General features: G+C 37.1%; 2 protein-coding genes across 2 annotated transcripts in view; one reads left to right on the plus strand and one right to left on the minus strand.

The window, feature by feature from the left end:
- The window catches only part of LOC125229311 (acyl-CoA Delta-9 desaturase-like), a 43264-nt gene extending 30001 nt beyond the window's left edge, over nt 1-13263 (plus strand). The window contains exons 5-6 of the mRNA XM_048134120.1: nt 7194-7379; nt 12682-13263. Coding sequence (XP_047990077.1) covers nt 7194-7379; nt 12682-12913 — 418 coding nt within the window. The 3' untranslated portion in view covers nt 12914-13263. The remainder of the gene's footprint in view (nt 1-7193; nt 7380-12681) is intronic.
- Nucleotides 13264-13756: 493 nt separating this feature from the next.
- LOC125229328 lies at nt 13757-16248 on the minus strand. The gene is made up of 3 exons (XM_048134143.1): nt 15953-16248; nt 15637-15746; nt 13757-15209 (listed from the first exon to the last, which is right to left on the minus strand). The coding sequence occupies exons 1-3, from the start codon at nt 16017-16019 to the stop codon at nt 14658-14660; spliced, it is 729 nt and encodes a 242-aa protein (XP_047990100.1). The 5' UTR covers nt 16020-16248; the 3' UTR covers nt 13757-14657.
- Nucleotides 16249-16736: the final 488 nt, after the last annotated feature.

Genomic DNA, 16736 nt, shown 5'->3' on the forward strand with positions numbered 1-16736 from the left:
AAAATACCCTGAACCTCTATGTCCACTAATGCAAAACCCAATGGCAAGTATGGGACGTTAACCTAAGCCTGTCAAGTAAGGACCTGTAACTTCCTTCCAAACAATGCCCAACTGCAAAGCAGCACTCTTTTGGACAAGAGTAGTCTCACAACCTAAGTCTACTAGGCACAAAATAGGAATACCGTTTAGTTTTACCAACATTCTATATTTATCGCTTGTACTTTCAGAAACTGAAACTCTAAGGACATTTTTCTCTTTGGGTGGATTTTCTTTTGTTTTTGTACAATTTAGAGAATCGTGTCCAACAAAGTTGCAAGTTGTACACTTTACCAAGGGTTTGGGACATTTAAAACTAGGATGTCCCATACCCTGACAATTGAAACACTTAATAGTTCCTTTCTGGCTATTATTTTTAGATGCATTACCGTTAACGTCACTAGGCTTTGATAAATAACTATTCGTGTTACCAGGACGCCTATCGCGGTTCGTATTAATTGCGCTATCTAACTGATTTCTGTTATTAGATTTTACGGTTTTCAGGAATTCAAGTACATCTTCAGGTTTGTCAAATTTAGCTGCTTGAGCGCCTACGCGCACACCTCTGTCATCAATCGCGTAAAGCAAACAGTCCACAGCTTGCTTTCCAAATATTTTACATCTATTCAGGAGATTAATTTTTGCAAAGTAATACATCTCAAATGATTCCCCAGGGCGTACCCGTCTATTAAGCATCTCAGTTAGTAACTCAGCGTAATTTTCAGTGGCTGGAAACGATTCTCTTAGTAAGTCTTTCCACTCATTCCAAGTATGCTTAATTGAGGGTAGACCCTGATACCAGGTCTTCGCAAGTCCAGTTAGTTTTGGCAGGGCGTAGTGAATCGTTTGCTTGTCGCTCCAGTTATAGATCTCTGAGCATTCCTCGACTTTATCTAGCCATACATTTATTGTCTGCTCTTTCGATATAGGGTCAAACTCAGGTATGACATTATTTAAGCTTGAACCAGAAAACGTTTCACTATGCCCAGTCTTTGATTTCAACAATTTTACAAACTCGTCAAAAATACTTGATGATGTCGGTTTATCCTTTTCGTTTTTACTTTCGTCGAAGCCAGGACTACGCTCTTTAGCAGGTGTTCTTAGGCAACGATCACGAATATGACGACGGTTGCGTGTAGTATTTTTGCTTCGGACTTGGCCATGAGAGGCACGCAAAGATGGTAAAGAATGCACTACGCGCTCGTCGTTTATTCGTGAACGTTTACAGCGTACCTCACTTTCGAGAATCCTGAGCTGCTCCCTCTTCCGTATGAGCTCCCGCTCTCGCTCTCGCAATGACTCGCTGCTATCGACGCTCGAGCTCCGGCGGCGACTCCGGCTAGGCCTCGTCCGCGAAGCACGATCAGCATGACGACTGCGACTGCGACTTGGGCGCGTCAAGGAGTTGCGGGGTCTGCGTAGGCTGCGGCTGCGGGTGTGTCGCGCACGAGTGCTCCGATCATCACATCGACTGCGCTCGCGGCTGCGTCGCGAGCCTCCAGGCCGCTTTCGCTCAGTATCTTCGTCACTCATTTTCTGAAACTCAGTCCTATTATGTTAGCTTACAGTTAGATTTCTTCAAAGTTAATTAGTTCACAGAATATTTAATCATGTATTTTTTCTGCCAGGAATAGGGTAGAACACAAAATTCATCTAATTATAAATTTTTCTGTTTACTTTGTAATGTCATAACTTTATTTTTGTTTTCAAAATCCATGTTCATCCAAGCCATGTTTCGTTATTTTTAAGATTAAATATATAAAATGCGTACAATTATATTTCTTATTTTCATTAAAAGCCATATTTTTAGGATTCCTTACGATATTTCAACAAAATAAAATAATATAGACAAACTTAATAACCAACGGTTTTCTTTAATCCAAGTTCATCTGCTATAAAATACGTTATTTTTATTGTAAAAGACACTTATTCCCATTAAACTTGTCAGTTCTTTAATATTTTGCTTATATTTTTGCAATTAGTGACCGTTTTCGAATATATTTTTTTAAATTAAAACGACGTCGGTACGATTCCAACTCAAAATCCATTTACATCACTTTACTGACGGTATATTTTTAAAATAATCGGCCACTAATACGTTTAACTATTTCAATTGTATCCATTTTCACTAATATTTTTAGAGTAACCAACTATTTTCTTTTATTTTTAATTAAATAACATTCGAGCTAATGGCGTGGCGTTTACGAAAGAAATTCGACTATTTTTCGCAACGATCCCTACTTCTGATATGTTACGACATATCAAGGTAAAGATAATATTTCAAACGACAAATATCAAATTAAATGTTTATTTAACAAAATATTCAAGATTACATAAATATTCAAAATGTCACCAACCTTACTAGAAGACGTCTCGTTCCGAAGTGTCAACTGTCAACCGTGACTGACTGGTTGTGACGTAGCCATTCGTTCACTATGATATTAGCTAGCAAAGTATTGCCAGTGCAAATAATAAACGTCACGTTACAATAGTGACTGATGAATGAATGTTTTCTCAACTTCAGCAATCCCGAACACCCCGAACTATAATACCTTACACCCACACAAAGAAAATAGTTTCAAAAAAGGTTCAGATTCATACACAAAGAAAATAGGGTAAATTGACGAATAACGGCACCTGCCATCAATGTCAGGTCGGCTGCCCTACGCAGAAATCAAGTATCTCAATTTTTTCCAAAAAATGGTTTTTTACATCATTCGATTAATTTTTTCAAAACGAAATAGATGTATCTATCAGTATTTTTTTGAAATTTTTGTAATGTATATTTTTCAAAATACAGAACTTTAAAAAATTCAAGTATCTTTTTTTAACAGGGTATTCTACGCTAAAGTCAAGTATCTATCTTGACGACCGGTCTGGCGCAGTCGGTAGTGACCCTGCCTGCTATGCCGCGGTCCCGGGTTCGAATCCGGGTAAGGGCATTTATTTGTGTGATGAGCACAGATATTTGTTCCTGAGTCATGGATGTTTTCTACGTATATAAGTATTTATATATTATATATATTATATATATCGTTGTCTGAGTACCCACAACACAAGCCTTCTTGAGCTTACCGTGGGCCTCAGTCAATCTGTGTAAGAATGTCCTATAATATTTATTTATTTATTATTTATTTATTATCTACCCTATTTCTATCTTGAAATCGAGTATCTTGCGAAAGATACTTGCAATTCATATTACATGGTTAAGTTACTTGACTTCAGAGTTGAAATATTGATATTGATTGCGAAGTTACTTGACTTCAGCGTAGAAATATTGATATTTATTGATAAGTTACTTGACTTCAGCGTAGAACTGTTATTGATTGATGTGTGTGTTATTGATTGCGAAGTTACTTGACTTCGGCGTCTATCATTTTGTGATAATGTCAAAAGCTTGTAATTACTCATACATGTATTAATTTGGGTTTCAGGTAGAAATTAGTATTAAAAACAACCAGATGTAAACAGTAAAAGCACGAGGAACTTGTTTTATTTAATGTGTAACTTCTTTTATACAAAATACGAAAATACATATAACGAACATACTTAATAATTATTGCATGTTGATCTTGTTATTGCACTTGATCAATAGGCTACTTGCCACCTAGTCAAATCAGCTTCTTTTTAAGAACTGTTAAAACGAATTTGAACGACTTGCTAATATGGAATTTATATGAAATTCAATTGAGTGACGTCACGGTCAACTCAGTTACTTTATATATTTCCTGACTGACTTATTAAGTAGAAATTGGATTGAAAAATAACTGCTGTCCATGTTTTCTCATAATTACGAGTATCTGATGCTTTATTTCGTGCATGGTATAAAATATTTTATTTTAACTACAGTTCCCTATTAGTATAATTAAGGAAGACTATAACTTTCATTATTTGTTTCTGTCTTCAAGTATTTAGGCACCTACCTACTTAATTAATATTGTGCGTTCCACGGGAAATCGCTTTCGAGGTTTTTTAGGGTTCCGTAGTCAACTAGGAACCCTTATAGTTTCGCCATGTCTGTCTGTCCGTCCGTCCGTCCGTCCGCGGATAATCTCAGTAACCGTAATCACTAGAAAGCTGAAATTTGGTACCAATATGTATATCAATCACGCCAACAAAGTGCAAAAATAAAAAATGGAAAAAAATGTTTTATTAGGGTACCCCCCTACATGTAAAGTGGGGGCTGTTTTTTTTTTCATTCCAACCCCAACGTGTGATATATTGTTGGATAGGTATTTAAAAATGAATAAGGGTTTACTAAGAACGTTTTTTGATAATATTAATATTTTCGGAAATAATCGCTCCTAAAGGAAAAAAAAGTGCGTCCCCCCCCCTCTAACTTTTGAACCATATGTTTAAAAAATATGAATAAATCACAAAAGTAGAACTTTATAAAGACTTTCTAGGAAAATTATTTTGAAGTTAATAGGTTCAGTAGTTTTTGAGAAAAATACGAAAAACTACGGAACCCTACACTGAGCGTGGCCCGACACGCTCTTGGCCGGTTTTTTTTTGTTATGTAAATAGTCTCCTACAACGTAAGTAATTGATTACGTTTAATGAGTATTTTTGAACTCTTCGTGACAGAAAAACCTCTTAAACCTATTTTAATCTTAAGACAACTTGCATTCAAACACAACCAGAGCTTCTTTTCCGTGGATTACTCCAATATTGCATTTATATATTAAAACCTAATTTACACAAGCATGACATACACTACATTAAAGGCATCTATCTAAAATGTATTACATTGTATACATATACTAGCGGTCCGCCCCGGCTGCGCACCGGGCTATCATAAAAATGGTTATAGTAATTTATCCCTAAAAGATAGACATATGCTATTACAGACTTTTTTGTATGTCTATGAAAGGTACACAATTTTGCCATACATTGTTTTGATATAGCTCAAATAGTTTGGGCAGCGTTTTCGATTAAAGCTCTCAGCCAGCAGAATTTTGTCCGACTTGATTATCAAAAATGGACATATTTCAACCAATTCAAACAAGATCTTAACAAATTATATACTAAAACCTGTCCCAAGAATCATTCTATTCATTGGTGAAAACGGCATGAAAATCCGTTCTGTAGTTTTTGTTTTAGATACAGTTAAAAATAACAAGCCTACCAAAGCTAAATGAAAACAGTTCAAGATACTTGCTTTCTTGTAGAAAAGCTTTAAAATTTTCTTATCGCATTCTACGCAGAAAGCTGTTTTGGTATTTTAAAATGATTGTGCTAATAATTTTGAAAAAATAATTATAGTACACTATTAATGATATCTAGTATAATAAAGTTCATCTGTTTTAAAGGCTATCAATTAATTAATAAGCATATAATCAGGAAAAATTAAAAAAAACGTTTTTTCGCTCTACTGTAAAATTTGACAAAACCCAGATACTTGATTTCTGCTTAGGGCAGCCGAGGTGCTTAATCTGCTAATATCTCGTTTTTACCCTTGTCACGTCCGGACTTTTGGACGGAAATTAATATAATTATGAATGCATGAAAATCACAATGTCCCATTCAATATTACTCATTCGAATGAAACGGACGAAAGTACCAGCAGTCAATTATTATTGGCTCTTAAATGCATGACCTTGACAAAGATTTATTCAAATTTGAATTTTGACATACTGTCAATAGTCAAAAATGCATGATGCATATATACATCACTATGCATGTAAGGGTCAATTAATTCTCTTGATAATTGGATGCTGTAAATAAATATATGTACTAATACTATTTCCAAACAGTATGTTTATCGACAACACAGGGTATCCCAAGACTATGGGACATGAAAAGAAAGTACCTAAAATATAACACATAGGATATTTTGCTGAAACAAGACATTATTTTATTTTTAAAACTTAGTAAAACTGCATTGAAATATTTTTTTAATACAGTTGCTCAAAAAGTGCCCGTTTTTTGGCTGTTTAGCGTGCGAGAAGTTGTATTTTACGAACTAGTGCGTAAAAAGTATATACGTTCCATTTTACGACTACTTACCGAGCTGTTTTCATATTAGTCTAGTTTACTAAGACAGAATAAAACTATAAACATACTATTAAGTGATTAATATTTAAAACGTTAATATTTCATATGTAATTGTTTACTTTTAGTCATACTAAACATAATTTATAAAATGGTTTATACATTAAAAAATCGGTCATAATGAGTCGTGTAAACAGAACATGATTGGAACGAAACGCGTCTTCTACTGTCAAAGTAGAGGCGTCTACCATGTTTTAACTTAATGCACGTTTAAACCTCAATATGTTACGCGATTTGTCATAATTTTTTTACGTTATTTGCAATACGTCGGGGCATAAATGGATCGATTAAATTAAAATGTAGTTGTACATTAAACAATCGTCCCAAATCGTAAATGTTTATGTTTTTATGGCACCCAATGAAATAAATTATGTTAGATGAATAGCAAACTCGAAAATATGCACGCAAGTTTAAAAGCTTCAAAAATACGCATTTGAATTGTCAAATAATCCGTCAATGTCCATGGGAAAATTGATAGTTCGGATTGTTTTATTTCGTTGTAAGTAAGTAGTAGTGTTTTTTCGCAACTGTATTAAAAAACGTCGTTCGTCACACGTGCGAGAATGTCATTCTTCACTCGTCCCGAGATTTGCCACTCGCGTGCCGCTCGTGGCAAAATGTCTCGGGACTCGTGAAGTAATGACATACTTCTCGCACTTATAACGAAATGTACTATTTCAGTACAGATGGTGTTTTTTTTTTACGCACTAGTGCGAGAAGTGGTTCATTATATGCCAGGTCGAAACTTCGGAGGCTCATCTGTACTTACTGAAAAACGTCGTACGATACACGTGCGAAAAGGAAATTCGTAACTCGTGTCGATTTAAAACACTCCCTTCGGTCGTGTTTTAATTTATCGCCACTCGTTTCGAACTTCCTTTTTTACGCACTTGTATCGTAATGTACTATTTTTACTTGTGGGAAAATTTAAATAGGTATTTTACAAAATAACTTATTATTATATTTCTAATCTTTAAAAGAACTAATTTCATGTTCGGAATCTAAGAATTACGACTAACAAGAAAATCACGCGTACCAATTTTATTCCTAGACTTACTTACCTAGAACTTCCTCCGAACTTGCAACAAATCTGCTTGTTCCAGACACTTCAAGTTGTTCAAGGCAGCGTTCTGCTTCGTGCTGCCGACGCTGGTGCCCGTGTGGGGCTGGTCCGAGAGCTGGGAGTACGCGATACTCTCGCAGGTGTTCCTGCGGTACCTGATGAGCCTGAACTTCACGTGGGCAGTGAACAGCTTCGCGCATCTGTGGGGCAACAAGCCTTATGACCCGTAAGTGTAGATAAATATCAGCCGTCAACCCTTTTAGAATGGCTCATGGTGGACCGCGCTCAGGTGTCCGACATACAATTTTTTATGACGAGTTGATGGATCAATCGAGCGGTCGGAAACGGATCGCCGGAAACTCTGGTCCAGACCTAACCCAGTCTAAAAAAAACTACAATCAGAGGCCCATTTCTCAAAACGAGATGACAAGTTGGAGAGAGACTTCCACTTGTAAATTGTAACTTTCAGTTTTGAGAAATGGGCCCCTGATCTCAAAGTTGCCAAATGCCAATGGAAGGAAACTTGTGCAACAAGCAGGGGCGGCTCACTCCGCGATTCTATCGCCGCGCTACAAGTACATGCTGGCGGCCGCGAGTTCGCGGCCTATTCAGGGGTGGCGCGCGTTCTCACGAAACGCACGTTCGCACTATCTACTTATTGTTACTTTAGGTCGCGAGGTTTTTTTAAGAGATATCCGCGTGTGGAATGGGTAATAATACTTAGATAAATAGACATATTGAATAAAATAAATGCCATAGGACATTCTTACACAGATCTACTACTGATTAAGTCTCACAGAAAAGTTCAATAAGGCTTGTGATGTTGGAACTTGAACAAAAATATATAAATACAGTATATATACCTAGAAAGTAACCAAGACTTGAATATAATAGTAGGTATAACATTTTATGTGAGTATTAATTCGTTTGAATCCATAGGTAACCCTATCGCCGGACGCCGCGCACGTGCGGCTCGTTTCTTTGTGAGAATTTTGTAGGCATTTAAAAAGGCGGCATTTCGTGAACATCAAAGCAGTGGGCCTTCTGTACTTGTACTATTATATATTCTGTGCAACAAGTACAATCCTGAATTTCACGCATTAGTTTAATCATGATCCAGAATACCAAAATCATATAACATAATCACTGCTACGCTCACGATTTAATATTGGGAATCTTTCGCTTGCTCGGGTATCAATATTAGCACATGCGGATAAACAACAACTTTGCCCCCTTGTAAAAATTATTTAACGTAGCTAATCAAAGTCTGGTCAGGATTAATGTTTGTAAACGATTTACTGAGATTAAAATGTTCTTTTCCAAGATCAAATATGGGAAGGTATATATATAGACTCAAAGGTTTTTTTTTTATTATTATAAATGGGCTTACTCTTGACCACAGACTAGCCAAAGGCAAAGACGTGGCCTACGATGGAGTGAGCTCGCCCAGAAGATGCCTGTTCACTCTTGATTTGAAGGTTGCCGGGTTATATGAGCTCGGAAATAAAGGTTAGATAATGTAGGTACAGTCAGCGTCAAATACAATGTGACGGCCAAAGCACCAAATATATCGTAACACACCTTGGTTAGCATAGTAATAAAGAAGTGTACCGGTATATTTGGCGCCTTGGCCGTCACAATGTATTTTGACGCTAACTGTACAGTCACCGGCATAAATAAGTGATGATTTCTGTACCTTGTCATATTAAAGTCAAGTCATCACTTCTTTGTGCCTGTACCTACTTATTACCTATAGATACTTTCAGTAATTATTAACACAGCGCTGAGCTACGGTACCGCTACGTCGTAGCCGATAATATGGATTTCCCCGTATGTAGCGAAAATTGATCGTAAAGCCAAAACGACAGCGTGTCGTGATTAGTCTGTGCACTTCTCAACTTCTTCTTCTTCTCGGCATATTCGCGTCCACTGCTGACCATACATAAGCCTCTTTCATGGATTTCCATTCCGACTTACTACTAGGTACTTATTTACTTTTAATTTTACAGGTTCTACATATAGGTATTCGGATAAACCACTATTCGGAGCATCTCTACAGTCCTCTAGACAACGTGATGTCTATTGGTCTTTTGGGCTGTAAATACACTAAACTCAAAATACACTAGTAGTCAATATGCTACAATTTCAAAACGACCTTTGCTCATAACACACGAGACCCTAATTACTATATTCCCAAAAGGAACCTGTCCTCGATATGCACCATTCTCATTGCGTACTATTTCCAAAATACTATAATCCCAAAATACCCTAAATTATCTCCACTCGCAAGTGCCAAAATACTCTACTGTCATAAGGCATTATTCCCAAAATACTCTAATCCCAATACACCCTAGTCCCAAAATACCCTAATTTGTTTTTAATGCCAATTTCTGTTTTTTCGTTATTAAGTTTTCTTTCAACTCCTGAATTGCCAAGAGTGGCACTGAAATTCAAAGTTTCATTTGCTCTGTCTACACGATTTGTGAGTTTATGTACGTTAACTTATTATACAGGGTGTATTTTGATAGCGGGTCAATAAGGGCAGCTATGAGATGCCGTAGTCCTTACGTGAAATTGGTCTAAGGAGACCATCCATCGATTTCAAATTGATGAAAAATGGCATTTAACGATTTTGGAAAAAACATACAGGATGCGAGAAAAAGGGCATTGTTGACAAACTTTTTTTTTGACGCCAATCGATCCCATTCCTATCCAGGAACAAAAGCTTGTATGGGACCAAAAAAACGTTTCCGGCTAGAAAAGTCACAAATTGCGAGAAACTTTTCCCATACAATTTGTATGAAAAAAAAATTTTTTTCGCATGGTGTTTTTTGATGCCAATCGATTCCATTCCCATTGAGTATCGATAGTTTCTTTAGGCTCAACTTGCGGTAATGTACTAAAGAGCCACAAATTGAAGAAAACTTTTTCGATATTTTCCCCATAGTAAAATGTAGCCATTGATTTGTGGGTTTTTAGTGCATTGCCGTGAGTTGACCCCTAGGCAAGTATTGATACTGAATAGGAATGGAATCGGTTGGCATCAAAAAACACCATGCGAAAAAAAAATTTTTTTTTCATCAATTTGAAATCGATGGATGGTCCCCTTAGACCAATTTCACGTAGGACTACGGCATCTCATAGCTGCCCTTACTGACCCGCTATCAAAATACACCCTGTATAATAAGTTAATGTACATAAACTCACAAATCGTGTAGACAGAGCAAATGAAACTATGAATTTCAGTGCCACTCTTGGCAATTCAGGAGTTGATAGAAAACTTAATAACATAAAAACCGGCCAAGAGCGTGTCGGGCAACGCTCAGTGTAGGGTTCCGTAGTTTTCCGTATTTTTTTCAAAAACTACTAAACCTATCAAGTTCGAAACAATTTTCCTAGAAAGTCTTTATAATGTTCTACTTTTGTGATGTTTTTCATGTTTTTTAAACATATGGTTCAAAAGTTAGAAGGGGGGAAGCACTTTTTTTCCTTTAGCAGCGATTATTTCCGAAAATATTAATATTAAGAAAAAAAGATCTTAGTAAACCCTTATTCATTTTTAAATACCTATCCAACAATATATCACACGTTGGGATTGGAATGAAAAAAAATATCAGCCGCCACTTTACATGTAGGAGGGGGAGGGGGTACCCTAATAAAATATTTTTTTCCATTTTTTATTTTTGCACTTTATCGGCGTGATTGATATACATATTGGTACCAAATTTCAGCTTTATAGTGCTAACGGTTACTGAGATTATCCGCGGACGGACGGACGGACGGACGGACGGACAGACAGACATGGCGAAACTATAAGGGTTCCTAGTTGACTACGGAACCCTAAAAACAGAAATTGGCATTAAAAACAAATTAGGGTATTTTGGGACTAGGGTGTATTGGGATTAGAGTATTTTGGGAATAATGCCTCTAAAATACCTTAATTTCTTAAGCTATGGCCGGTGCAAATAGGAAATGATGATTATCAATTCCTAAGTAAGGAGTTGAAATTAAACGAAATTGTGATGGTGACCGGTTGCCAGCCCACCGCCCGCACCACAATGGAATCCAATAATAAGTTAAGTAACTACTACTACTACTAATAGTTTAACAATTATACTTAGCTACACTCGAGCACTCTTACGCTTAACTGCCAAATTAACATAAAAATTCATATATATACAATACTATGAAACGCCAAATGTGAAAATATACGCGCGAAATCGTTTTATAAAGGAAAATTTGGACTACATTTTTGTATGAAAAGGCGATTTGACGCCTCTCAATTTTCGCCTTAACGCTTCCGGCTATCTACTAAGCGCTACGGAAACGGTGGCAGTGAATGCATTGTTATCATAATTGGCCATCGTGCGCCCAATGGCACCCTCCGCCGACCAATTAGTTTATGTAGGTATATCAGGCCCCGTAGCCGAATGGCATTTCTCCGACGCCAAACAAAAACGAAACGTAGTCCGGCTCTGTCGCGCCAATATGCAAGAGCGATAGGGATAGATATCTACTAGCGCTTCGTTTCGTGAGCGTTTGTGCCATTCGGCTACGCACCCAGTTGTACATTTACATAAAGATACCCCCAATTCGGTCTTAGATTTATAACTCAGTAGGCATCTAATGTTGTACTGGTGGTACATGGGTACTTCGCCAAAGTCACACTCGCTTACGCTTCGTATAGGCGTTTCGTAATAGGTACCATCAGCAACACTGTTAGCTGTATATTTTCCTTATTACAAGAGCAGTAGTTAAGAATATCGCTGTTGTACTCGTAGTTGGCAGCTCTGTTGCGCCAATACGGAAGCGCGATAGAGATAGCTAGCTAGCTATGATAACGGTATTATCGTAAGCGTTTATAAATGCATTTGGCTACGTGCCCTGGGTACGGTAGCCGAATGGCACAAACGCTCACGAAACGAAACGAAACGCTCGTAGATATCTCCATCGCTCTTGCGTATTGGCGCGACAGAGCCAGACTACCTTTCGCGGCGTTTCGTTTTCGTTTCGCGTCGCAGAAATGCCATTCGGCTACGGCACCTGTAGTGGCGCGACAGACTAAGACAGCTGCATTACGATCGCCACATTCGCCACATAGCGTCAACGATTGTCACTTCGGTTATACCTACCGGCTGACGAGTTTTGCTTCTTAAAAATATATGTAATTTAACACAATTACTTGAGCATTTCTTTTTTTTTTTGCCACTTTTATAAAGTGTGATATTTTTGAAAAAAAAACGCGATTTCTACTCAGAATTACTAGCCTTTTCAATTCTAGTAGTTTAAAAAATTGTCCCTTACGATTTTTTTCTTATTTTGTTACCATTTTCCGTACATTTTGTATGGGGTAACAAAAGAAGAAAGTAACAAAAATGTATGGAAATTCTGGGACACTTTTTGTCTCCAGTGAGATTGAAAGTACTCGTGATTCTGAGTACAATTGACCTAAAATTCCCTAAAACAATAAAAAAAAAATATTGGCAAAAAAAAAAGAAATGATCACTTATTTAATTTTAAATCCCCAGGAACATCACGCCAGTTGAAAACTGGGGCGTGTCTGCCGTGGCCCTGGGCGAGGGCTGGCACAACTACCACCACACGTTTCCGTGGGACTACAAGGCGGCGGAGCTCGCCTACACTTTGAACCTCACCACGCTCCTGCTTGACGGCTTCGCGAAGATCGGATGGGCACATAACCTCAAACAAGCATCGCCGCAACTTATAAAGGCGGTGGTCGAGAGAAAACACAAACATTAAAAACCTAAGTTTGTCAAATAAGAATAAAAGGGTTAACATTGTAGTACCGTCCCTTCCAAATCAATGTGAGAAAACGAGACGACACTACCTTGTTGCCACTTTTTAATTACCTACTAATCTTTTTTGCCAAGCTGTATTTACTCGGTGAGAGAACTCGTATTCGAGTTTCATTGACTACATTGCGGAGTTTTATTGGTGTGCTGAGCTGAATGTATGTAACCTCAACAGTCTGCAATGAAACTGAAATAAGAAGCGAGTTCGTACGCCATTTAAAGTTTTTAATAATGTCAGGCTGTCTCATTTAGGACTGGCAAATGAGAGAGTCGATTTAGGTTTACCTACCTATCTTACCTACTTACATATATTATTAGGTGTCCATAAGTGTAGGTATACTATAGTTTTATGGATTGATATTGCAGAAAGTATTTTAAATGTCTATGTCATGTAGCAATATTTTTCAGTAGTCTGTTCAGTCAAATAGTACAAACGGAGCTAAGTAGACTACCGCTAAGTAGCTACCTACTTTAAATAAATCGAAACTATGCCATAAGTACTTACTTACTGTAAAACCAGCCATTACTGGCCTTATTAGACTAACAACTTTCGAGAAATGGGCCCCGGCTCGTATACCTACTGAAAAACTTTGTACGATACACGTGCGAATGAGTGACTTGCATTTCGTGTCCATTTAAGGGTCCCTTTGGTTTTTTTTTTATGGGATAGGAGGCAAACGAGCAGACAGGTCGCCTGATGGTAAGCGATCACCGCCGCCCATGGACACCCGAAACACCAGAGGTGTTGGAGGTGCGTTGCCGGCCTTTAAGATGGGTGTACGCTCTTTTCTTGAAGATTTGAAGGTCGTATCGGTCCGGAAATACCAGCAGGCGACAATTCATTCCACAGTTTAGCTGTTATAATTTATCGCCACTGTGCACTGGTTACAAATTTTCGACATTTCGCACTTGTATCGTAATATACAGTAAATACATATGGCGCTACTTTCGCGCACCTTGCACTAGAGTACCTAGCTACCTACATACGAGCGCTACTTTACTTACCTATGTCGTTAATTCTAAGCTAAGGGCAATATTTTGTACCTACCAAACAATACACGTGCGAAATAGGTAATAAGCGTTTCGTGTCCATTTCATTCTTCGGTAGTATTTTAATGTACCGCCAAACGTTACGATTTTTTCACTTTTCGCACTTATATTGTAAATAATTGTAATCAATTGTCAGATCGATAAAACTGAACTTAATTTATTTCTACTTTATTTTAGTTATTAATGTTTTATAAATATACATATTTATTAATAAAATCCTTCATTTTTTTCTACTTACTGAAATGAAAACCATGAATCAGCTAATCAAAAATATAGTGTGACAGTCTTCACTTCACGCAACAGCAATACCTACACTTTAAAGAAATCAAAATAGTGTTTACTTACTAATAGAATTCTTATATCTTCCTAATGACTGACATAATCACATTACTCTGTCTGCAGAAGTCTCAAACTATTTGTTTCTTATTTCTTCTTAGATATGTGCAACTGCAATATGAATAATAAACCTTTCAGCAAATTTTAAACATTTATTTTTGCAAACTAAGTTCTTTATATTTAAGCCAATAAAAATAATAACATATCAGTATTGTACATCTTTATGCACCACACTTACAACAATAGAGTAAATTAAATTAGTTGCATCTAGTTATAACTATACTGAAGGGACCAGAGCTGCAAGTTCAGTCTTCGATTAAAGTAAACAGGTCCTTTTTAGGCTTTAAACTATTTCCTGAAACAGTCTCATTATTGCACTCTTGGATAGCATTCAGTTTTTGCTCTTTCACCGGCCTTACATTCTCATCTTTAGAAGGTTTACGCTTTAAACTAATCACTCTATTAGAATACACTCCATCTTTTTCATTTGTGTCACTGTTTGAGATCTTTCTCTTCTTAGTCTTAGTAATAACAAAATCTAAATCGGAAGAGTCATCATCAAAGCCTGCATAGATAGGCACAGAGCGTCCACTCCTGGTTGACCGTACAGGCTGAACCCTGGTGGTTTCCTCCACTATTTGAATTGGAGGAGGCCAGACAGTGAAATTAGCAGACAATCTAGCTTGGCGGTAGTTGTTTATGGACATCATTTTAATGTAAACCGCCAGAGCTTGGGCCTTCTCGGCCTGTGTGATATTGCTGGGTAGCACACTCCAAGGCATTCTTCTGTCCTTTACGTTTAAATACCTTCTCTTCAATTGCTTCCTAGGTGTAGCATCACATTCCATTATTTCATCCTGTAAGTAATTGAGTATGTTAACTTGTTGCATGCCGCAATTTTTTTTTATATGGTTTCCTTGTATGCGGATCCGCGTTCCGGCATACGAGAAGTTAATAATATATGTATAGTATACACAACAAACAAAATATAATATTTCTATACCTCAGAGCATAAAATACTTTCTATACATATTATATTCCATAAACAAAAATAGTAAAATGCTAAGTATATAAGAATACCCATAGGACATATTATACTTTGGAATTAATCAAAGAGATTACAGAAACTAGTTCATATTTCTGATGGTAACTATGGTTGATAGAGCCCTAGTTACATGGTAAATAATTATTCCCTATTTATGTATACAGGGCAGACCACTGCTGTGCAACAAATATCTGCAGGGTTGGCATAACAGGAGGTGGCCCCGGACAATTAAATACTACCTTTTGTCGAGAGATTTCATCCTCCATAGCAGTTGACTTGGAATTATTCAAAGCTTTCAATAAATCACTCATTTCTTCTTTGCTTAGGTTTTCATCCTCCAATCCAAACTCTGCAAGAATAAAATTATTGAGTATAAAGTCGTTTAAATGATTTTTTAATACAAGTTTCTTTGTAATTAGAATAGGGTATCTTATAGAAGCATTGAATGTTAATGAGAATAATGAGGTTTTAGACGACTCGTCGAAGTAGCAACTTGAGAATAACGAATTCGGATTCTACTTATTTTATATTTAACAAAAATAGGTAGACGATTACCGGTTAGCTGACTTTTCATATTCTTCATTTCGGAATCGCAACTATCATCAGAGGATGGCGCTTCCATTGTTGCTGTTTTCGGTACAGCGTTGTTGAACTCCTGTTGCTTTTTACCGTGGTTACACCATGTATGTGAATAATGAAGAGGATCAGAATATCGTATGTTTTAACTAATTAATTATGATAAACAGCTACCATGTAACATAGAGAAACAGTAGTGAAAACTTAAATTTTAATTTTATCAAGCCGCAATTCCTTCGAATGTCAGTGTCAAAAGTGTCAAAACAACATAAATAGTATTTACAACAAAAGACAACAAACATCTGAAACATCCAAAGCAAAACATGCCAGAACCACAGACTAACAAACAATTTTATAACAGACCGGCGTCCCGGATTGCGAACTTGGTCTGGTTCCGGTTCAAAAATGGATATTTCATTCAGACCATTCAGTTCATCATGTGATTCGTGTGTGATTCCATCCCTATTAAATTTGTTCTTGTTCTGTTCTATTCAGTTCAGTCAGTAGGCTTGTGCCGTTTCGTTCGTTGATCGGAGCGCTCCGATCTCGTTCAATCGCTCCCACGAACTAGTTCGCTCTTTTAGGTCTTTTGCTCATTTAGTTCAGCCAGACCAGCGACCACTGCGGTCGGAAACCGGGACCGAATAGTGTCAAAATGACACGAATAGTCCACAGATAGTATTATTTCGGGCCGAAAGGTTGTAAGTAACCGAAGTTCAATATGAAAACTTGACTTTTTTTGTTGCTCTGCTAAGTAGCTCTA

This window comes from Leguminivora glycinivorella, chromosome 1 (genome assembly GCF_023078275.1).
Source record: "Leguminivora glycinivorella isolate SPB_JAAS2020 chromosome 1, LegGlyc_1.1, whole genome shotgun sequence".
Lineage (NCBI taxonomy): Eukaryota > Metazoa > Arthropoda > Insecta > Lepidoptera > Tortricidae > Leguminivora > Leguminivora glycinivorella.

Excerpts from the sequence above, each read along its gene's own strand:
- LOC125229328 (XM_048134143.1), bottom strand. The coding sequence starts at position 16,019 with ATGGAAGCGCCATCCTCTGATGATAGTTGCGATTCCGAAATGAAGAAT. Across the intron at positions 15,747-15,952 it reads TATGAAAAGTCAGCTAACCG|AGTTTGGATTGGAGGATGAA; the intron begins GTAATCGTCTAC and ends TTATTCTTGCAG. Across the intron at positions 15,210-15,636 it reads ATGAAATCTCTCGACAAAAG|GATGAAATAATGGAATGTGA; the intron begins GTAGTATTTAAT and ends AATTACTTACAG.